At 42.4% G+C, this 23,718-nt stretch overlaps 1 protein-coding gene and 1 non-coding gene across 3 annotated transcripts in view; both read left to right on the forward strand.

Moving 5' to 3' along the window:
* The first annotated feature begins 837 nt into the window (after positions 1 to 837).
* Positions 838 to 944, forward strand: LOC136143892 (U6 spliceosomal RNA). Its single transcript, XR_010658400.1, has one exon. It is a non-coding gene; the product is annotated as a U6 spliceosomal RNA (small nuclear RNA).
* A 2,171-nt stretch (positions 945 to 3,115) lies between these two features.
* The window catches only part of AGPAT5 (1-acylglycerol-3-phosphate O-acyltransferase 5), a 42,550-nt gene continuing 21,947 nt past the window's right edge, over positions 3,116 to 23,718 (forward strand). For both annotated transcript variants that reach the window (XM_065947196.1, XM_065947197.1), the window contains exons 1-3: positions 3,116 to 3,669; positions 15,442 to 15,511; positions 21,729 to 21,844. In XM_065947196.1, the coding sequence (XP_065803268.1) occupies positions 3,451 to 3,669; positions 15,442 to 15,511; positions 21,729 to 21,844 (405 nt within the window). In that variant the 5' untranslated portion in view covers positions 3,116 to 3,450. The remainder of the gene's footprint in view (positions 3,670 to 15,441; positions 15,512 to 21,728; positions 21,845 to 23,718) is intronic.

Below are 23,718 nucleotides of genomic sequence, written 5' to 3' on the forward strand. Positions count from 1 at the left end.
CAACTCTACCTGAGAAGGCTTCTATGTGCCCAGACTAAATGAGATCTCCTTATTAGATGTCCCTATGGTACCGTGAATTCCCCCATTACATAAAACTCACCTCACTGCAAAGGATTAAAATATGTACGAGGTAAGGAAGTAGAGGCAGAAGGTGTGGACTGAGTACAGCCTAAGAGGTGGGCAGGCGGAAAGGAGAGTAAGTTTGTGATGGAGTCTGCAGATAAGGAGGCTGCAGAGCACAAGGGATAATCGAGTGGGAAGGGGGCGAGTTTGGAAATAAACAAGGGCAGCTCAAGTTCTCAATGTCCCCATGCCAGAACTTGCACAAAACTTTACAACCTGGTGACCAACAGTAATACAGGGATAATCCACAAGAAATAACATATTTACACATATCACACACATTTACTGACTTCATGTGTACAGACTGTAATGTTAACACTGAACCAGTTTTATCCCTTCATGTCTGTGTGCTTAGTCAGTTGTGTCCGACTCTTTCTGACCCCATGGACTATAGCCGACCAGGCTCCTCTGTTCATGGGATTCTCCAGACAAGAACACTGGAGCGCATTGCCATTTCTTCTCCAGGTGATCTTCCCAACCCAGGGACTGGGAAGATTTCTTTCTGTTGCTTTCCTCCATTGCAGATTCTCTGCCTTCTGAATCACCAGGGAAGCTTATCCCTTCATACATTTCCCTAATTGTACAGATGTCTGGTCTCATTTAATTCAAGGAAGCATGGGGACACTGATTGTGCACATTTTCCATATCCATGAATTTTTCCCTCCAGTACGAATCTAGTTCTCACTGGGCATTGCTTTCCACAGAAAGAGGGGAGCGCTCGCTTTGGCAGCACATATACTAAAATTGGAATGATACAGAAAAAATTAGCATGGCCCCTGTGCAAGGATGACATGCAAATTCATGAAGTGTTCCATATTAAAAAAAAGAAAGAAAAGACCGAAAATCCTGTTGAAAATCTCTGTACTGTGGGTGCTTACCTGCTGGCAATATACCTGTGCAAACACTTGTTCCTTGAGCAATTTCCATTCATCTGGCTTTGTCCCTCAGGGTGACCATTTACCAGTCATGTTACATGTCAACTGTGTGCAGACAATCAAATCAGGTAGCCACTGTTTTGGACGTGATTACAATTTTCCACTGAAATGCCACTAAATGCATTTGGCTGGGCTTTCCTGGGTTCAATCAATGGGTCGGGAAGATCCCCTATTGAAGGAAATGGCAACCTACTCCAGTATTCTTGCCTAGAGAATTCCATGGACAGAAGAGCCTGGTGGGCTAATCTTCTGGGTTGCAAAGAGTCAGACAGACACTTTCACAGGCTTGCATTCAGAAAAAAGTTTTTCCTTTTTTCATTTAAAGGATTACACAGTAAACCACACTCATTGTAGTCAAAGGATGGTAGAAGAATTCAGAAGGCCTCGGAATCTGTTTTCATAACAAAAAAACAGCTGCCCTGATGCCTTAGATTTTTGTGAAGGTCACAGAAGTACGTCAGTACTTTATTCCACACGTCCATGCGGACATGGCAACCCATTCCAGTACTCTTGCCTGGAGAATCCCGTGTACAGAGGAGCCCATGGGGCCGCAAAGAGTCAGACACGACTGAAGCGACTGAACCACCACCACCATGCAAGTACCTTCAAGAACTACACGAGGGACTTCCCTGCTGGTCCAGTGGTTAAGACTATGAGCTCTCAATGCAGGGGGCCTAGGTTCGATCCCTGGTCAGGGAACAAGATCCCACATGTCACAGCTAAAAGATTTCATGTGGCTCAACCAAGATCCTGTGCAGCTAAATAAGTTAAATAAATAAAAACAAATATTTAAAAAAAAAAGAACTACACGAAAAACGAGGCTAAGCATAAGCTATCAGAAAGACATTAAACAGCCAGGCCTGGGAAAGTGAAGCGAGAGTGAATCTGATAAGCCTAGAAGGGAAGGGAGTTTGGGTGAGAATGGATCCATGTATACGCATGGCTGAGTCCCTCTGCTGTCCATCTGAAACTAACACAGCATTGTTAATCTGCTACGTGCTGTGCTTATCAGTCCTGTCCGAGTCTTCGGACCATGGACTGTAGTCCTCCAGGCTCCATGGGGATTCTCCAGGCAGGAATGCTGGAGTGGGTTGCCATGTCCTCCTCCAGCGGATCTTCCTAACCAGGGATCAGAGCACAGGTCTCCCCGCATTGCAGGCGGATTCTTTACCATCTGAGCCACCAGGGAAGCCCGTTCATCTGCTATACCGCAATATAAAATAAAAAGTTTAAAAACAAAATTTGGCATCCAACAATTTAAATGAATCTGATAAGACAAACTAATGGACCTTGTTAAAAGGCTGTCCAGCTACGCGTGAACGTACAGTGATGAGAAAGAAGGGACCTGATTCGGACACACGCCAGAGGGCGAGTGAAGGGCAGGAAGCGGGGTCCTGGGCACCCGGCGGGGAGCAGAGGCAGAGCCGAGGCGAGCGAGCGGGTGGGCGCCGCCGTGAAAAGGAAGCGCGGCCTGACTGTAGAACCCAGGGCGAGAGCCCCGAGAGCCCCTGTGGCCCTTCTGTAACTACCCCAATTGTCTCCTGCTGGCCTTGACCCAGCCGGCCTGACCAATCTGTCAGCCGGGCAGCCAGGGTGTGCAGCACCTTCTAGGTGCCGAGCTTCACCTGTGCGCCCCAGGGGAAGGGGACGTCTCGGCTCGAGGGCGCATCCCGGCGTCCAGGGGCCCTCGGACGTGCAAGCAGGTGGTGGGGCGTCTCCTCAAACCCACCTGTGCCCAGATCCCGACCACGGGGCGCACGGCCACCCGGGCCCCTCACCGGCCTGGACCAACCTCACCGCGTCCCTACAGCCAGTCACCCAGTCGCCCCAGCGCTCGCGCCCCCAGAGCGGGGCGGAGCTGGGAGACCTTTGGAGCATGCGCAGTAGCCTGAACAGGGCCGTCCACGCGGCTGGGCAGCCCTTGCGTTTCAGCCGTGTACAGCGCTCAACCAATCAGGATGCGAATTCTTGCCGCGGGCCCCCGCCCCCAACGGGGGACTATGGCAACGGGCGGCCTATCGGGAGGCGTGTTGTTGGCGCGGAGCCCCGCCCCCGGCCGGGGCAGAGGGTCATGGGGTGTGAGCGGTCTTGAGCTCCCCAGCCCTTGAGGGCCGCGGCGTCCCTTGCCTCGGGCCGCGATCAGCGCACCCCGCCCTTCGCTCGCCAGCGCACCCGCCCTCCGGCGGCGGCCCGGCCCATGCGGCTGGGGGAGGAGGCCCGAGCGGGCGCGGGCCGGGCGTCTCAGGTGCGGCGGGCGGCCGGGCGAGGTGAGGGGGCGGTGGCGGGGCCGGACGCGGCCAGCTGATTGGCCGGCGAGCGAGGGCCTCGCGGCGGCGGGAGGCGGCGGGGCATCGCAGGGCCGGCGGAGTGCCGGGCGCGCGGAGACGGGAGGATGCTGCTGTCCCTGGTGCTCCACATGCACTCGGTGCGCTGCGTGCTGCCGGCCGCCGTGCTCCTGGGCACGGCGCCCACCTACGTGCTGGCCTGGGGCGCCTGGCGGCTGCTCTCCGCCCTGCTGCCCTCGCGCTTCTACCAGGCGGTGGACGACCGGCTCTACTGCGTCTATCAGAGCATGGTGCTCTTCTTCTTCGAGAACTACACCGGGGTGCAGGTGAGATCCCCGCGCGCGGGCCGCCGCCTCTGCCGCTGTCGGGGGGCCCGGCGGCGGGGTGGGGGGTCGCGGGCGCATCTCCCAGCCTCGACCCGCCCCGTGTCTCCCGGCCGGTGCAGGTCCGACCCTGGGAACACGTGCCGCCACCCCATCCTCGCCCGCCACGTTCACGGTCGCGCTCCGGGTTTTGGCCCGATGCTTCGGTGCGGGCACCCCGAGTCTCTAGGTATAGATAGCTGCAGGAACGCGGTTCTGTGGCCACAAGTGGGATCAACCGCTCCCCCTCGCCGTCTCCCAGCTTCTGTAACTGTCTGTCTCGTGCTTGGCGAAGTCGGTGCAGATGGACATTTAAGTAGGGCAGGCAGTTGACAGTTTCTGGCGCTTGGTCTGAGAGGAGATGGTCATGCTGGAACTCGAAAGTGCGCTCTTAGAAATCGGAGACCTTCTCTGCAGACAAGTTTGGTGTTACTCTTTGGACAGGCAGTGCAACTTTTTGTTTCGCGTTCTTCCCCAGGATGATTGAAAGCTGAGCATGAAAAGTAATACATTTGTTACTGTAGAAGCCTTACCGGAGATAACATTCTTGCCAACTTTGACTAGGCTTAAGTGTGTGGCTAATCTTTTTTGTCCTTCTGTTCCTTTCTTTCTCTGTAGAGAATGGATTATTTGTAGATTAAATTTGTAAAACAAACAAAAGTAGAACAGCCTTTTTATTTAATTTTTTGAAGTCTTACACAAAAATAGCAACTGTGGGAAAAAATTGTTAATTTTCCTTTTGTTCTCCAATTTGGGGGGGGGGGGGAATGAAATAGAGCTTAATTCTTGGTTTTCCTTATACCCAGCCCTCTTCTTTTCTTGTTGCGGATGGATTGGAGTGAGTGGGAAGGCATTATTTTGTCTTTTCTACTACCCCCTAGTGCTGTTGCTTATACCCTCTTGTCCACCAGCTACTATTTTGAATTTGCAGTTGCCTTGCTGTTAATGCCTGATGACTCTGAAATTGCCCCAGTTGGAGGTTTGGGGGGTGGGAACTAGAAACCAGGGCCTCTGTTTAAATCAGTATTTGTGTTTCCTAAAAAAGAAAGACTGCTTTTCCGGATAATGGTTTGCTGATCTTTGACTTTTACAATGGGATTCATTTAAAATTTTCACTAATTCAGAACAGTCATTTCCCCACTGTGTTCTTACTTCACCACAGTTGCCTAAACATATGGTTTTGTCATGATACATATTTAATTTTACATCATATGTCAGTAGGTGCAGGCTAGGAAACAGACTGAAAACAATATAACACAGTCATTTACCTCTTCGAAAAATAATTTTACCTACAGTGTTTTTTTGTTTTTTGTTTTTTAATTTTGGTTAAAAGCCTGTAACATGTCCCATGCAATACGACATATATGGCTGAAGTAATTTGTATAATAAGTTTCTTATTTTAAAAAATGGGTCTGAACTTTCCAGTGTTTCTGAAGTTGTATATCTCACCTCTTGTTCAGTATAGACCTCAGCATGTGGTTTTTTAAGAGTTTAGTCTGTTTCAGTTCTGTTCAATTCAAGGATTCCTAACAGACTTCATCAAGGACCCACACATGCTAAATAAAATTTTGAATTATGCTTGAGACCATCAGACATCCTTTTATAAATACATAAAGAACCAGTATCTAGTGATAATCTTCTAAATGTGAGGATTCATTTTTCTTGTGTTTTTAAAAAAATGTTGCACTTTCTCCTCCTTCTACTGGAATAGATGAAAAACTGAACTTTGATATTTGCAGACCGAACTATATGGTGATACACAATATGCCTCCTCATTAAAACCTAAGTATTTTAGTTACCATTTTCTTCCTGCTTAAATCAGTTAGTAACAACTGTTTTACTTTAAAATAGATTTTACACTAATGACTGCTAATCCCTACCTCCCTAAATGCTAATATGATACATTGTAACAGTCAAATATGAAATTTGATATGAAATAAATTTAGTTTTTCAATTGACCTGTTACAAATATAAAATAGTTCAAATAACACTAGAAGTAAGACAGAATTAAGTCTAAGATTTTGATGTTTATATAATGTGTCCAATTAGAATACTCTAATAATTTATACATTTACTTGAAAGGTTGTTTCAAGTTCCTCAGAAACCCTCAAGGCCTTCATATCTGGAGGCCGTTTATAACTAGTTATTTTGGTAGCACCGTGTCCTCAAAAGTAGTGCTAGACTCTTAATGAGATAAATTTGTATTCTGTATCCTGTAAAATACAGGCTTCCCAGGTGGCACAGTGCTCAAGAGTCTTCCTGCCAATGCAGGAGATGCAAGAGACACGGGTTCCATCCCTGGGTCAGGAAGATCTCCTGGAGAAAGGAAATAGCAACCTACTCCAGTATTCTTGCCTGAAATATCCCATGGACAGAGGAGCCTGGCTCAAAGAGTGAGACATGACTGAGCATGCAGCTTGTAAAAGCAGCTTAGTTATTAGAATGAAATATGTGTTTAGAATCAGAGAAGGGACCTCACAAGTCCAAGCTCTTTATCACGTTTGGATTCTTTTTGCATTTCTGCTAAAATGTTGCCCAGATTCTTCTCAAATATCAGTAGTCCTATGTAGAATATCATTTTTTCCTTGTCTCCTTTTATTTTCTCTTTTCTCTACGTATTTATCATCCTCGTGAAGACTTGTAAAGACCTTAGACGACTACCTTCACTTTAGCTAGGAGGCACAGAACCCGGAAGATGCTTAAGTAGAATGACAGCCTTTGAAAGAGGAAATTAAACATTTCTCAATCAAATATGATTCCAATCTAACACACTTTAAGTTCGGCCAGGGAACAGACTTATAAGAAAATCTTAGAGAAGTGTAATTAGAACCTTGTTTTTATACTGTCTAGAAATATCAATCCTGGACTATAAGCAACACAGTTATTTTGGGTTGCATCCATATAAAATTTTTTTAATTACCTTATTTTTCTAAGTTAGCGGTGCAATAAAATATTCAAACACTGCGTAAAGATTTTGAGACAGTTAAAGTTCCCTTATCTACACTTCCTCCTCCAGCCTGCAACAGTTTGGTGTGTAACTTTGGATTTCTACCAGGAGCTTTTAAATAAATGTATGAGTTGTGGAGAGACTCCTCCATTTTAAATTAACTTCTTGGATGGGTTTTATAGTAGCACTAAATATACTCTAACCTTTGGGAACACCTCTGTGCCATTATGATGGAAAACAAAAGAAAAGAGGACTCTCTGTATATACAGTTTACTCTCCCTCTTTCCTAAATTGGTCTAGTTTTATAGACTTTATAGTCTTTTATAGAGTCTTTGTGACTCTGCTAGATTATTCAAGAAGTCTGTATCAATTGTTATGAACCACTCTGAGCTTTTATACTTCAAGTAGGAGTAACATGCTGTGTTTTATTCCGTTGATAACTGAGTAAAAATGAAGACTCCTACGCATGGCCTTCAAGGCCGTCACAGTTCCGCCCTGGCCAGCTTTTCCATTCACTGATTTCACTTTTGCGCAACTGCTGCTTCCTTCCCAGCGCCTGCTCCCTCATTCACCGCGCCTTCTCAAGAATCCGCCTTTGCGCTGCTCTTCTCAGGATGCTTTCTTCCAGCTCAGGCACTTTTCCTCTTCGCCTGTCACGCTCTCAGCCCATCTCAGTGTCAGGATCACTTACGTGTAACATTAACCTGTAATAGTAACATAGCAGGGGCATATTTTAATATATATACGTATAGTCCCCTTTCCATGACTGTAGCTTCTTGGAGGTGGCAAGAGTGACTTGACTTGATGGTTCCCTTTCAGCAAAACGGCAGAGCACTCTGCAAGGGATGCCGATCTGTGTTTCTTTGGAAATTCGGGCACATCTCACTTTTAATGCGCAGGGGCTCTTGAATGGCCCTAATAGTTGACCAAAGACTGAGAATAAGGTCAGAGACCTTATAAAAGGAGTTCTGAAACTGCTAGCAATATAGAGACTTTTGTATACTTACAAAATATATATACAAATGTATCGATACAAAAGTATAGATAATTTTGTATACTTGTCAATATTTGTATACTTTGTATACTTGTCAATAAAAACCTGCACTTTTTTGCAATTTTTAAAAATAATCAGTTCTGTCAGGTTTATTTTGTTTGCTATGCTTCTTTCCATGAATTAGCAATGAAAGCCCCAAATAAATAAGTGTTGCCTAGGGATTTAGAGGGCTATATGTGTGTGTGTAAGTGTATGTGATAGAAGCAGAGAGAAATGATGGGTGATACCTGGAAACAGGGTCATATTAAGTGCTAACCACATGTGAGGCACCGTTTCGATTGATAAAATAGCCTCTGCTCCCAGCATACAACTTAGCAGTTAGAAAGAAGTCAGTTGTTGTTGTTGTTTTAATAATGAATGTATAATGGGATGTTACAAAATGACAAAATGAGCAAGGAGTGGAGGAAACACTGGAGTATAACTGAATACAAGTGGTTACTTCACTGGGGGAAGGTGATTCTTCTGTGTTACATGCTGTGTGATGAAGCCACCTCCTCATGTGTTTACATGTTGCTTTGCTCCCATTCTTAATTTGTGTTTCTGTAGGAAAACATTTTATGTCAGTTTTTAAATTTTTACTCAAGGCTTTCTTACCTCCTTGTGGTTAATGTTCAAAGTGAAAAAAATTACATAGGCTTCTAATACATGGGACTCCTTCTCATTTGACAATTTTTATTTGGAATTTTTGCAGGTAATTTGTTATATTCAAAAGATTTTTGGATGTTGGGTGAGAAACCTGGTGTAATTCCTAGTTCTTTGCCATTCTCTGTTAGCTTGAGTAAACCAGTTTTTCAACTCAGTATTCTCATTCTTAAATGGAATTCTTATTTTCCTGTTATTTTGAAGACTGAGATAATATGTGAAGCTGCTTAGCTCAATGACAGATCCATCACAGATACCCAGGAAAAACACAATCTGTAAATGAAGACAGTATCAAGCGATACCTGTGATGAATATATTGTATAAAGAGAGCTTTGTGATTTGTAAGGTTCCACTTAAATGTTGCATAATAATTATTTTTATACTGATTATTAGACAAATGACTATGTTTATATTTTAACCTTGTTTCAGAAGGGCATCATACTTTTCCTGTTGAGGGAAATGTTTCAAACTGGGCAGGAAAAGACCATCATTTCATGTGTATTACATTAGAAATCTTATATGTGATCTTGAAATAATATATTTCATTGACATAGAAATACATTTAAAAATTCACTTTAAATAATTATAAATGGTCACAGTGTGAATTACATATGTGAACTTATTTATGCTGAAATTATAGCTGCATTTCTACATAATCAGACCTTTTTTTTTAAAAGAAGATAAACTAGATATCTGTTTCTCTTATCCATTCATCATTTAACACAGTTTTGAGTGAACAGTTTCACCTTATTGGATAATAATAATAACAACATGAGCTTCCCCTGTGGTTCAGATGGTAAAGAATCTGCCTGCAATGCAGGAGGCCCAGGTTTGATCCCTGGGTCTGGAAGATCCCTTGGAGAAGGGAATGGCAACCCACTCCAGTATTCTTGCCGTGGACAGAGGAGCCTGGTGAGCTGCAGTGCATGGGGTCTCAAAGAGTCAGACATGACTGAGCGACTGACATTACTACTAATAGCAACAGTTACCGTTTTGGGGGAAGCGTTACTGGGAATAATGTGGAGTAGTTTACATGGTCTCAGTTTTTTCATCTTGACCTGTGGGGTGTAGTTACTATTATTACATTCATTTTACAGATTACAAAAAACAAAAAAAAGGCATGGAGAGGTTAGGTACTTGTGCTGAAGTTCATAAAGTTGGTAAGGTGATGGACTAGGATTCAAATCCCCATCTTCATGTGAATTGAACATTTCTGCTTGTATCTTAATGATGATTATATTGCAGCATAGAGGAGGCAAAATGTTCTGTAGCTGGGCCCACAAATTAAATTGACAGAAGTCACAATAGAAGAAAAGGCATACAAATTCCATTGATGTAAGTATTTAAAAAATATTTTAGTATTTTACATGTTAAATAAGCGTGTTTTTATTGGAGCATCACAGAAAAGAAGTGAAAACCATAAGAGGTGGTTAAACTCAGCCCAGGGATGTATATGTGTTAGTCGCTGAGTCCTGTCTGACTCTTGTGACCCTGTGGACTATAGCCTGCAGGCTTCTCTGTCCGTGGAATTCTTCAGCCCAGGGGTGTATTTATCATTTTATTAATAACAGAGGACAATAGACTGTGGAGACACAGCTAGATAGAGGAGAGGTGTGTTGGGTTCTTGAAGCTGGTAAATGGTGGGATGGTCCCTGGGAAATGGATATGTGATAAGGGTGTTTAGTAAGGTTCGCTGACTCATTGATGAGTGAAGTTTAGTGTCACCTTTACAAAGGGAAGCTTAGCGGGGAGGACAGCAAGCTGTGTGTGCTGTTTCTCAGTTGCCTTCAGCTCAAGATAATCCTCATGTCAAAGTGGCATATTTTGGGGTGGATATTCTGAGCCCTTTCTACAGCATCATGTATATTTGAAGGACAGTGAAGGAAGTTGTTTTGTTTGTTTGTTTGTTTGTTTGTTTGCAAAATTTGTATTTCAGTTTGCATGCTGAAAGAAAATAGATATTACTGAGATCAGTTCAGTCACTCAGTCCAACTCTTTGCAACCCCATGGACTGCAGCATGCCAGGCCTCCCTGTCCATCACCACCTCCTGAAGTTTGCTCAAACTTATGTCCATTGAGTCGGTGATGCCATCCAACCATCTCATCCTCTGTTGCCCTCTTCTTCTCTGCCTTCAATCTTTCCCAGAGTCAGGGTCTTTTCCAGTGAAACAGTTCTTCCCATCAGGTGGCCAACGTATTAGAGCTTCAGCTTCAGCGTCAGTCCTTCCAATGAACAGTTAGGACTGATTTCCTTTAGGATGGACTGGTTGGATCTCCTTGCAGTCCAAGAGTCTTCTCCAACACCACAGTTCAAAAGCATCAATTCTTCAGTGCTCAACTTTCTTCATAGTCCAACTGTCACATCCATACATGACTACTGGAAAAACCATAACTTTGACTATATATGGACCTTTGTCGGCAAGTAGTATCTCTGCTTTTTAATATTGAGATAAATGAAGAATTTTGTTTGTTTTTTGAAGAGTAAGTATGCTGTGTTTTATGTCCCCAAGGCATTGTTGGGTGGATATTCCACTGTGTGAGAAACGTGATTACTTTAGATTCCATTCTGCCATCCTTTTTCAGGATACAAATGAGGGAGTCTTCAAGTAGTTCACAAATCATGGGAACAAACCAAAAGAAAGGTAAAGGTGAGGTCCAGGTGAGAGGACAGTGTTGCCTAAACCCAGGTCTGCTGAAAGCTTTCTTTGTGCAACCTAAACGAGCTTGTTTGACTGGAGCAGAGCTGTAGCTAGTGTGTTTCAGTCACAATGAAGATAATCAAAGACCATTTTTATTGTCTGTTAAGTTAATAAAATTAAAAGAGAACACTTATTTTTCTTTAGAGGGATTTTACACGAGTTTTCAAAAAATTGATGAACCCCAAATTGAACAATTGTGATGAACCTAAAATTACTCAGAAACTTAGGAAGAGCCAAAAAAGCCATGTTTTTCATGTGCCTTGTTTGAAGGAACAAATTACCTGCCAGTGAAGTGATTGTAATTTGAAATACATGTACCAGAAGACTCACAGAATGATGCCTTAAGTAAGTCACTGGTGCATTTAAAGTGTTTGTTTCTACCCCAACCCTTTACTGCTGAAAGTGAGGCGTAGCTTTATCCACTTGTGAGAAATACAGATGCAGCCTGTTGATTCAGTGAACATCTGTTGAAAAGCACCTGGGTGCTGGCCTCTGGGCAGAACGGGGATGAGGTCCCTGCCCCTGAGGAGCTTGTGGGTCTCAAGGGGAATGTGATGTGAGCTAGAAATAGGGGTACACAGGGAGACAGGGCTTACTGTGATGCAAAAGGGGAAGTGATGAATCTTGGGGTCCAGCTTATTAGGAGGCAGGAGGGCTTCCATGAGGGGGTGAATAAATGTTGTGAAAAAGCTGATCTAAGATGACTGCAATGAGAAAGTGCAGGTGGCTTTAATCATAGTCATTTAACAATGTAAATGTATGGGTATTTTGTAAGTGCTGTGACCCCATGGGCTACAGAATGCCAGGCTTCCCTGTCCTTTACTATCTCCCAGAGTTTGCTCAAATTCATGTTCATTGAGTTGGTGATGCTGTCTATCCATCTCATCCTCTGCTGCCCTCTTCTCCTCTTGCCTTCAATCTTTCCCAGCATCAGGGTGTTTTCAAGTGTCAGCTCCCGTCACTTTAGGTGGCCAAAGTATTGGAGCTTCACCCTCAGCCCTTATAATGAATATTCAATGTTGATTTCCTTTAGAATTGACTGGTTTGATCTCCTTGCAGTCAAAGGGACTCTCAAGAGTCTTTTGTACATATGCCCATATGTTTGGTACATAAACATTACAATCATGTATTTCTTTCTTTGGCTAATCAATATTTACTTGAAGTACTTAGTAATCAAGGGCTGCATCTATTGCAGTAAGGTTTGCAGTTCATCATTTCACTTACTTTGCTTTTAGAGCTTTTAAATTTTCAAATATTAAGGGCAGTTCTTTGTAACTTTCATTTCTGTTGAATTCCAAACAAATTATAGTGACAAATTAAAAAAAAACCTTAAAGGCATTGAATCCAAATACCTGCTTTGAGATCCTAATTCATGTCAGAGGCTTACCATCTTCTTTTGCATCTCAATTGGAAATAGCTTTTATTTCGGTGAGATGCATATTGAAGAATAATCTTTAAAAGTATGAACTATGCATTTATTTTCCCTTGCTATGAATTAAGATTTTGTTCCTTTCACATTTTGCTCATCTGTTTTGCCCACCAGAATTTGTTACTTGTCTTACTTTTCCTAGATACCACTGAAGATCTGTTTTTAAACACTGGGCCTGTTGAACTTTGTTATTGAGATAATCGAACTACATTTTGAAAATGTCAGTTGTTTGCAAGCTATTTAAGGATGGGGGAAATTAGTGAGCCCCAGGGAAAGCAGAGGTGGCTTTCCTGCAAAACTTTTTGGTTCATGGTTGTGTCTGTAAACAAAAGTAGGAACCTGATGTTTTAAGGCCAATGTGGTATATAGTATTTGGACTCAGCCCAAGTAGTGATGGTGTGGGATCTTCTTAAGTGGTGCTGTGGACTCATAATGGGTCACCGAGCAAGGCAGCGTGGTGGTTCTGTGCTCGGCCTGCTGACGTGTGAGGCTGTGGCGCTGGACCAGGTGACGGCCAAATGCTGGTCTGCTGCCGGTGCGTGTATTGACTGGTTTTACTGTTGGAGACTGTCATGAGATTAGATGACTGTGTTATGTTTGTGGTTTTCTTTTCACCTCACCACGCTTGTTTTATTTTAAAGTGGAATATATTTAGTTGTATAGGAAATAAAGCTTGCAGTGCTCTGTTTTCTATATGATTGATAACTATCATCCTGTGAATACCCATTATTTAAATTTTTAAGTTTGTTTTTGACACATAAAAATTCTACCTATTCATGTTATTCGTTGTGATGTTTTGGCATAGGTATGCATTATGAAATGACTACCACAATCAAACTAAGAAAAAGAAATCCTTTTAATAACTTGTTTGTCAGCTGCCTTCAAAGGCTGTGGTCTCTTAATGAAGTGAAAGGGAAGGAGCGTTGCCTGGGTGGCTCAAGTACTGCCTTCAGCCTGAGGGCAGGCAGGTCTCCAAAGAGTGGTTTTCCGATTGAATCAATTAAACCACAACTTGTCGTTGTGAGTATCCTGTCCAAGGAAGTCAAGCCAGAAGTTCTCGGTCTCAGTGCTTTGAACCCAGTGAGTCCTACCTAGAGTTCCCAAAACAACTCTGGCTCATTGCTGAGAGGGTAGATCGCTCACAAACTAGGACTCCACTTTTTAACCTTGCGTGGATCAAGTCACTGATTTTGGTTTTTTGTTTTGGTCTTGATAGACTTTATTAATAAAAAATTATTGAGCAAGTAGCTCAGTGCTCTGTGATAACCTAGAGGGGTCGGATGGTGGGGGTGGGGGAGTGAGGCTCAAGAAGGGATGTTCATATTAAAAAATTACTGAGCAAATATTTAAACACATATTACCCATGTAGACTGAAGGCAGGAGAAGAAGGGGACGACAGAGGATGAGCTGCTTGAATGGCATCACCGACTCAATGGACATGAGTTTGAGTGAACTCCGGGAGTTGGTGATGGACAGGGAGGCCTGGCGTGCTGCAGTCCATGGGGTTGGAAAGAGTTAGACACTACTGAACGACTGAACTGACTGACTGACTGACTGATCCACATAGCACTGTATGGTTTTCTGAGGAAGATCATAGAAATCTCATTCTGAGTCCCTGGTCTCCAGAACTTTGTCATCTAGTTACCTTTATCTGCAGAGATAACAGAGTCCTTTTGTTTGTTCTGTTGTTAAGATATTAATGAGTAGTGTTGTATTCAAAAGAAAGTCTCTGTGTCTATCTAAAAAGATAGTTGTTATTTAGTTGTTGTTGTAAGTCATGTCTTTGTGACCCCACGGACTGCAGCACACCAGGCCCCCTGCCCTCCGAATTCTCCTGGAGTTTGCTCCAATTCATTTGTCCACTGGGTGGCTGATGCTGTCTAACCTACTCATCCCTTCTCCTTTTGACTTCAGTTTTCCTAGCATCAGGAAAAAGATAGATCTGTAGCTAATTCATATTCTTGAATAATCCATGATGACAAGATATGGAAACAAATGCCCTGAATAAAAAAATTGCACTGTTAGGAGTCATTTCCTTTGAAGCCTTTAAAAATATACTCCCAATTTCTTTGAATGATTTACTATGAAGTATTTCAGACATGCAGAACTACAGAAAGACTCCTGTAAGGAGCCCCTGCGCGCCCACCACCCACTTAAAGACATAAAGCATGGAAGCTGGAGTTGGAGCCTGCTTGTACCCCCTCCCCCTCTTGCAGCCCCCCCTTCCTAGGGATCACTTGAAGTCCATCTAGGGAGTTCTGTGTGGAGTCATAATAGAGTTCCTAATCAAGATCCAAGTTCCCCCATTACTTCCCGGATAAAGTTTTCGTCTTTAGCTTGGCTTTCAGAGGACACTGTGTTCTGGCTGAGCTCTCCCTCCGGTCCGCTCGCGCCAGCTCCCTGACTGCATGCAGCCCGGCTGTGACCAGACCCTGCCAGGCACACCCATGCTGGCCCCAGACGCTGCCACTCCATCCCTTCATTCCCCTCGTCATGGTCCTCCCTTCATCATCTCCCATACTGTTGTCACACCTAACAAATGCTACTGCAGCTCTGCGGTTGACAGGTCTTTAAAATAGACTGTGTTTTCATAATATTTGCATTATGTTTCATCACAGTTGCTGTGTGCACGCCTGTGTCTCCCCCTGTAGGCTCTTTGAAGGACAATGTACCTTATGAACAGGGTTTCAGATATTGTGAGAAATCAGTAAAAATTCCGGAGGATGACTGATCATTGTTTCTCTTAATGACCATTAACCTGCTCTGTACTCAGCTTCTTTCTAGTCATATGCTATTGTTGATGGTCTCTAAGGCTCGTAAGAGAAGTCGAATAGTTGTTAATCGTGGATGACATATTTATGACATCATGTTTTTGTCAGTGTTTTGACATTGTCATATTTTGTATGTGACTGTAGTTCATGTTTTAAAATATCAACATAATGTTTCTCTTTATTTTATCTTTTAGATATTGCTATATGGAGATTTGCCAAAAAATAAAGAAAATGTAATATATTTAGCAAATCATCAAAGCACAGGTTTGTATTTCATTTGCATGAAACTTGGGTCTCTCCACACACAGTAGAGAAGTAATTCAAAGTAGTGTTCTGATATATTTAAATGGATTTTTTTGTTGTTGTTGAAACTTGAATTTTCAATGCAGATATTATATGTGACCTTGTATTTTTGTGATTTTACTGTTTTGGAAAAATAAGACTGTGAAAGCTATGAGTTTTCCTTGTGCCTCTGCTGGGTGTACATAAGCTATTTTCTTTCCTTTTTTCTCTTTCTTTGACTATCGCTTTAAAGACTCGTATTCTTCCTTTTTAAGTTTTGTTTTTGGAAGTGAAATTTCTGGATCATACTATATGAACATGTTAGATTTTTTTTATTGTTAGGCTACAGAAAGGTTGTACCAATTTGTATTTGTTACTAAACACAGTATTATTTTCTGATGTCTGCACTTCCTTTTGCTTCTTCAAATGTTTTGGTTTAATTATAGCTCCCTTTTCTATCAGAAGAATGACTGAAGACTCTGGTCTCCAGGATAGCAGTGTGTACTTTAAATTAGGTCAAGGTGCTTTAAAGAAAAAAATTAAAAAGCTTTTTATATTGAAATAATTGTAGATTCACAAGGATTTGCAAAAATAGTACATAGTCTCCCGTGACTCCATCACCAAGTTTCTCCCAAAGGTGGCATCTTATATAACTATGCTACAGTATCCAAACTAAGAAATTCAGGTACTTTTTAGTTCTCCAAATACTTCAATCAAAAAGATATCTGGCTTCATTATTTTTTCAAAGCTGTAACTGCTATTGATGCACCCTTCCTAAATTCCATTTTTATTACTTTTAAAAATGTAGCAAGCAAAAGTTCAAGACTAAAAACAGACTAATGAATGGTAACACCTCACTGGGAAATCACTGATGCCTGTGGCTGTCCTTTATCTTCTCCTGTCAGCTGTGTGTCTTCAGTTACTGTTGTCACTATCTGTACCTTCGGAACAGTTATGAAGGGGAAATGCCTCTTTCTCAACTTAGTTTATTAGTAGTTACACTCAGTTTTCTAGGTCAAGAGTTGATGTTACAAAGAATGAATAGGAATTTGATGTATTTGTGTTTGTATTTCCCAGTATCACCGGCTCAATGGGCATGAGTTTGAGTAAACTCTGGGAGTTGGTGATGGACAGGGAGGTTTGGTGTGCTGCGATTCATGGGGTCGCAAAGAGTCAGACACGACTGAGTGACTGAACTGAACTGAACTGAACTGAATCTTATTACCCTAACTGCCAAGACTGTTTGACTTAATTACATTTGACTTTAGGATATGGTCAGAGTCTGTTTCTAACTCTGGTCCATAAAGCAGCCTGACCTCCTCCTTTATTTTCACGCTTTCTCCAGTCTTATCGAGCTTTTTATTAGTGACACAGTCTTGCTATTCTGGTCCTGCTAGTGATGGCCAATCGTTACCAAGTTTCCAAGATCCAGATAAAAAGGATTTCTGGTTCTAGGGCAGGGAGTGGCTCATTTAACCCATTTTTCTTTATATGGAGCCCCTGGTTAATTTCACTTTGAGCTAACTTTCTATTTAAAAGGTCTCTCTTAAAATTCCTTGGTTAGGTTCCCTGCCAACTTGCCTTTTTGCAGGCTTCAATGGAAAGAGTGTTCTAGGGACAGAGCCGTGGGCCCAGGACAAACCTGTAGAGTGAGGACTCTGAACATTTCCCGAGGCCACTGCTCTCCTGGGTGTGCTTGCTGTGTGCTGACCTTTATATCCCTTACTCCCGAGTGTGGACTTTGGGGAAAACATTTGGAGGAATACAGATTTTTCAAAACTCTTCAATGTTTGGGACTGCAAGGGTAGAACGGGAAGTGTGAGGTCCACAGTCCTCCCCGGCTGATGGGAGAAAGCTGCACATCTCCGCGAGAATCCGGCCGTCCACACCCTCACCCGACCTGGGTGCCGGCCCCACGCCAGTCAGCCATTAGGAGCGGGGAGGGTTGCTTTTTGAGTCCTTTAAAAAACCCAGGGAATCCCCCGACAGTCCCATGGTTAGGACGCTGCGCTTTCACAGCGAGAGCTGGGGTTCAAGCCTTGGTTGGAGAGCTAAGATCCTATAAGCCGGTGGCATGACCATAAATAAAAAACCCGTAGCTTAGGAACATAACTAGACAGAGATTTTAAATTACTTTAGAATTGCAGGCTTCAGTTAGAATATGGGCACATAAAATTCTGCCTGCAGTCTGAGGTTCTGCAGGCCCCTCGTTTACCCAGGGACATGGGCCCTGGCCTGTTGTGTCTGGGTGCCCTTTATGAAACACTTTCAAGACCCTGAAAACCACCATCGAATAAACTGAAAGTGTCAGTGACAGAAAGAACATTTCAAAGACTGCTGTTGAGTTTAGACTTCCCAGCTCATGCTCTCCAAGGCCTGCCAGAACGCAAGAGGCTTTTCTTGGCCCGGCTGGCTGCAGAGCTGGCATCTGAGTTTGTCCCTCTGCCCCCTTGTTTTCACTTGCAGTGAGCCCTTGCCGTCTCTGCGTTCTCTGTCTCTGTTGACTGACTTTTCTCCAGAGTCAGCAGGACTGCGGTGGCCACTGTTCCTTTCCCCCCGCCCTCCTTAACTCTCTGCTTTGAACACTCTGGGCCTTTTTAATCTCATGGAATGTTCCCTTTCCTTGGTCTGGGTGACATTTTCCTTAACTAACAGCATGAATGGTGGCCTTTCGTTAAAAGGCCCAGGCTGTGGAGTCAGACCCCAGTTGGTATGCCATTGTATAGCATGCTGTGTGTCTGTGGGCCGATGACCTAGCCTCTCTGGTCAGGTGTGAGTCATGTCTACTGGTCAGGGCTTGTAGGCAATCTCCGTAACCTGGCTCTAACCCCACAGAGAGCCTGGCTCAAGGGCAGCCAACAGTAGGAGTGATGGTGTTGATGACAGCTAATCTCCAGGTCACATTGCATCCATGATAGGCGAGTACCTCACGTGCAGGGTTCCTTTCAGCCAACACGGTGCCCTTAAGAATTGGAAACTTTTCTTCCCTAGTCACGCAGGTGAGAAGAGCCTCACTTCTCTTGCTGCCTCTCCTCTGCCCTTCCCTCCACTCTTCCAAGTTAATAATATAAACTGTGGCACTGCTGGATCACCATGGAAGGATTTTTACACAGCTGCATTTCTTCATCTCTTAATTAAGTTAGTCATGCCAGAACACAAAATGTGAATAGTTATTCAGTTCAGTTCTGTCGCTCAGTCGTGTCCGACTCTTTGCGACCCCATGAACTGCAGCACGCCAGGCCTCCCTGTCCATCACCAACTCCTGGAGTTGACCCAAATTCATGTCCATTGAGTCAGTGATGCCATCAAGCCATCTCATCCTCTGTCGTCCCCTTCTCCTCCTGCCCTCAGCCTTCCCAGCATCAGGACATTTTCAAATGAGTCAGCTCTTTGCATCAGGTGGCCAATTAAGAAGGTATTATCCCAGCCATCAGTAACTCAGCTGGTGTCTCCTGTCTGAAACCTAGTTGAGAATTTTAAACAATTTAAAAAAAGATAATTGAGTTGAAAGAATTGGAGGCACCCAGCATGTGTGTTTTGACTACTTCAATGAAAGAAAGTCACACAGTCGTGTGTGACTCTTTGCGACCCCATGGAATGTATAGTCCATGGAATTTGCCAGGCCAGAACACTGGAGTGGGTAGCCTTTCCCTTCTCCAGGGGATCTTCCCAACCCAGGGATCAAACCCAGCTCTCCCACGTTGCAGGTGATTCTCTACCAGCTAAGCCACAAGGGAAGCCCAAGAACATGGGAGTGGATAGCCTATCCCTTCTCCAGTGGGTCTTCCTGACCCAGGAATCAAACCAGGGTCTCCTGCATTGCAGTCGATTCTTTGCCAACTATCAGGGAAGCCCTTTGACTACTTATGTTAGTTCTTAAACTTTTTCGCTAAGTATTTCAAAAGTATAAGGGCATAGCCCGGGAAAGTTCATTACAAACATGACATATTTTGTAAATTTGACACTTTCTCCTTCAAGTTATTGGAAGGTGTATCTAGGCCATAGTATAGCCATATGTGTTTAAAAATGAATTTTCAAATTCCTCCAAATTTAAAAAAATGGTTGTCTCCAGAAAAGATACCAAATCTTGTTTTTAACCTTGTACCAAAATTTGTTTCAGAATATTCTGTAGCCTGTAAACAGTACACTGCATTCTCCATTTATTCTGAGTCTCTACTTTTACATTAGATGTAGTTTTAACAAATTTAATTATTTAGTTTCTATGACATGGTTAGGAAGAAATGTGTTTATCAGTGCCTGTTTAATGTGAATTAGAGGCGAGGAGGGCAGGGAGATGACTTCTAAGGGAAGGTACATACTTTGGAGAAAAGTGATAATTGATGTTCAATAGAGTAGGCGTCGCTGCCTGACAGACACAGGGGATCGTTCGTTTACTGTCGTGGACATCTTTGCTTCCCTCTGTTTAAAGGGAGCTGTGACAGAAATTAGAGATGTATTAGTTGTACCTCTGAAATCAAGAAAGAGTTAAGTGATGAAATATTCAGACAAGGAAGATTTATACTAGTTGATAAAACACCTTTCCAGAAGGATAATTTCAGTGTTTGAATCGGCTAAATCTTGTATGGCATGTTCCGTCCAGCATGGTGCAGCGCCTGAAGGATTCCACACAGCTGAGAGCTCATCCTCCCATAATCCTCGGGAAAACTATCCTTTTTGGTTGAAACTTGATCATAAGGATCCCTCTTGGCTTCCCCCTTTTTATACTTCCCTTCTCCTCCTATTGGTTGTATCCTGTGCAAAATAGGGCTTTCCCGCCACCCATCAAGAAAGGGAATGCAAATGGGCATACACTCAAGGCCGGTTGACAGTTGCAAGTTACGGAGCAACAGGCCCTGTTGTGCATGTCTTCCCATAATTCAGTCTGTTACAATCAGGTGTATTTATATATAGAATATTTATGAGCCCTTAATGGGCTCCTAGCTTTCTAAGGTTACTTGAGGAAGCCCCTGTGGTTAGTTTGTATCCCTGTGTGCCCAGGGTGCATGTTCAGGAGTTGGAAAAGTCTCTCTGTGAGCTCTCTTGGTTGTGTCTGGAGTGGGCTTTAGAGATCAGCTTGCATCCTTTTTGGCTAGGCCACCCCTCATGGCTCATGCGTACCTTCCTACCTAACAAAACCATATTCCTCCAAGAATCTATTCCTTTTGTTCTCATTCACCTGACCCTGAACACACCTTTAATCCTGTGACTGAATCCTTTCAGATTCTTATCAATGTTTTTTTCAAGTATCCCTATCTTCCAATTCATCTGTAGATACTAGAGCAGTCTCCCTCAAATTTCTTTTTTATCATTTTCATTCTTATGAAGGAATAGAGTAGTTTGCAGCCATTTGTTTTCAAATCACATTTCTCTGGTCTTCAAGACTCTTTACCGTTTGCTGTCTTAACTTCATTTCATTTTCTCTTAATTTCTTTAAACCGTCTTCTCTGTTTGACATCTTTTGCACCCTTTGCTGGCCCCTGTTTCTTTGCTTTGGCAAGGAAGGGCTTGTTCTTCTGTTCAGAATTTGTTCTGCTGGAAAGATCAATTAACAACTTCTCTCTTCCTACGTTTTTTGGGTTTGGTGTTATCAGCTCACTGATGCTTTTTTTTTTTTTTTAACTGATGCCTTCTTATTTTTGTTTTTATTTACCTTTTAGTAATAATATATCTACATAACTAGAGTTTTTAGCAGCTTGGCTACTTGTCCTATGTAAAGAATACATATGTGCCCAGCATAGTTGTAAACTTTGAGACATCTTTGTTTTGAATTCCGTTATAGCCTATGATTGCGTCCTGAAAGTCACTGGTAAAGATAAAATGTCCTTGCCTTTTGTTGAGCATATTAGTATATATGGAATATTTTCTTGAACGTGACAGCTTCATTTAGCCAATCTCTGCCTATCATTTCATGTTTTCTAGACTTAGAGAAGCTTATCTTATTCTTTGTTCCTGCATCATTTGTATTACTTTGATTTGTATGACTTTTGCATTATATCCCTGAAATAAGCTTTTAAGAAATGTAAAAACAAACCTGAAAAAACCCACAGAATTTGTATTTTTCAAATGTCTGGGGTTGATTTAAAAAAATTTTTAAATTCTATGAGTAATGTTTTCAAAGCACATCTTCATAACAGTCTTGTGAAGAGGCTCTGTTTCTGTGGCGGGGATCACTTAGGACTGACGGGTTCTGTCTTCCCAGTCGACTGGATCATTGCCGATATCCTGGCCGTCAGGCAGAATGCTCTCGGCCACGTGCGCTACGTGCTGAAAGATGGGCTCAAATGGCTCCCGCTGTATGGGTGTTATTTTTCTCAGGTAACTGTTCTCCATGCTGCTTTCTTATATGTATGGATGTTAAAGGTTTTTGGGTTTATTTTTAATGGGTTTACCAGTTCATTCTAAATTAATGTGGTTTTATTTGGCATTTTTAATGGTGTGTATTTATATATCTGTCTGATTATCCAAATTGTTAAATAAAAAGTGTAAACTACAAAAATCATATAAAAAATTTTAAAGGTAAAAAATGTGATGGACCCTTAATAAATTAAAAAGTAATTATCTGCAGGATATAAAAAAATGTCAGGTACATAATAAATGTTCAGTATATGTTATTTTATAAAAGTCCTTTAAAATCACATAATAACCATCAGGTCATGAAACTATACAACAGGTTCTTTAATATTCAGAAGGGGATTACTAGCATTTTTCTATGCCTTTTCTGAATAAATCATGGTTATGCAGTTTTCTGGGGGCTTTTCCAGTGGCTCAGCAGTAAAGAATCCTCATGCAATGCAGGAGACACAGGAGACACGAGTTCGATCCCTGGGTCGGGAAGATCCCCTGGAGGAGACTCTGGCAACCGACTCCAGTATTCTTACCTGGAGAATCCCATGGACAGAGGAGCCTGGCAGGCTACAGTCCATGGGTGGCAAAGAGTCAGACACAACTGAGTGACTAGTACATATACACTTGCAATTTTCTAAATATTAAGAGTGAAATTTGTATGGAAGACATGCTTGATAATAAGACTTTAATACTCGATTAAAGAAGAGAGGCTAAAGTTACAGTAAACCCTGAAAAGATAGAAATCTGGAGGTCATCCTTTGGACAGTCCATGCTACCCACAAGTCCCGTGATAAGAGTTCCTGTGGTGTTGGAGGTTATAGTCTTGACTGTCCATTTCCTCTTTCTTTTCCTTATTTCCTTCTAAAGGAAAATAAAATTCAAATATATTTTGATGAAAAGTATTTTAAACTATCTTGTTCATGTATAAATGTAAATAAATTTTAAAAAGTGGACTTTGTATTACCACTCAGTTGTGTCCGACTCTGCAACCCCATGGACTGGAGCCTACCAGGTTCCTCCGTCCATGGGATTCTCCAGGCAAGAATACTGGAGTGGGTTGCATAACTTTATGCCAAGAAGTAAGATTTTCTTTTAAGCAGACTTGTTTTTTATAGTCTGTATGAAGCAGAAATAATGCTTTTCAAAAATAGTTATTTTCAAGCAAAATATGAGGAAACAGTCAAGTTTTTTATTTACTTTATGTGGTGGTGTTGTATTTTAAATGTTTTGTTGTTGTTTAGTTGCTCAGTCATGTCCGACTCTTTGCAATCCCATGTACTGCAGCACACCAGCTTCCCTGTCCCTCACAGTCTCCTGGAGTTTGCCAAGTTCATGTCCATTGAATCGGTGATGCCATCCAACCATCTCATCCTCTGTCACCCTCTTTAATTTTAATATATAGATGTTCAGAAAATTAAACATTTCTAAACCACCAGCTTGTGAACATTGACAGGTGTAGTTTACCTTTGGAATAGAACGGAATCCTCTTTGCTCCCTCATCCCAACCAAATGCAGATGTTTTGGGAACCTTACTGTGTGTTAAAAAATCAAAAAGGCACTAGAGACCTTTTTCTCATTTAAGTCCTGTGAGTGTAACTAGAGATATATGTGACAGCTGTGACTGACCTGAGCTATCTACACTTTCGTCCACTCTGCTTTCAATTCTGGCCATCTTTATTGTAACACGTATTCATTCTCTTATATTACACTCGTATACATATTTTGCTTCATCAGTAATTGGGGAATTCCAAAGGGAAAGATAGCTGGTCTTGACTTCTGTAGCTTCCATATATACCTGGGAAAGAACTCAGATTTTTTTAAATGAAAATTGAATTTAATAAGTG

This window comes from Muntiacus reevesi, chromosome 10 (assembly GCF_963930625.1).
Source record: "Muntiacus reevesi chromosome 10, mMunRee1.1, whole genome shotgun sequence".
In the NCBI taxonomy this organism is placed as follows: Eukaryota; Metazoa; Chordata; class Mammalia; order Artiodactyla; family Cervidae; genus Muntiacus; species Muntiacus reevesi.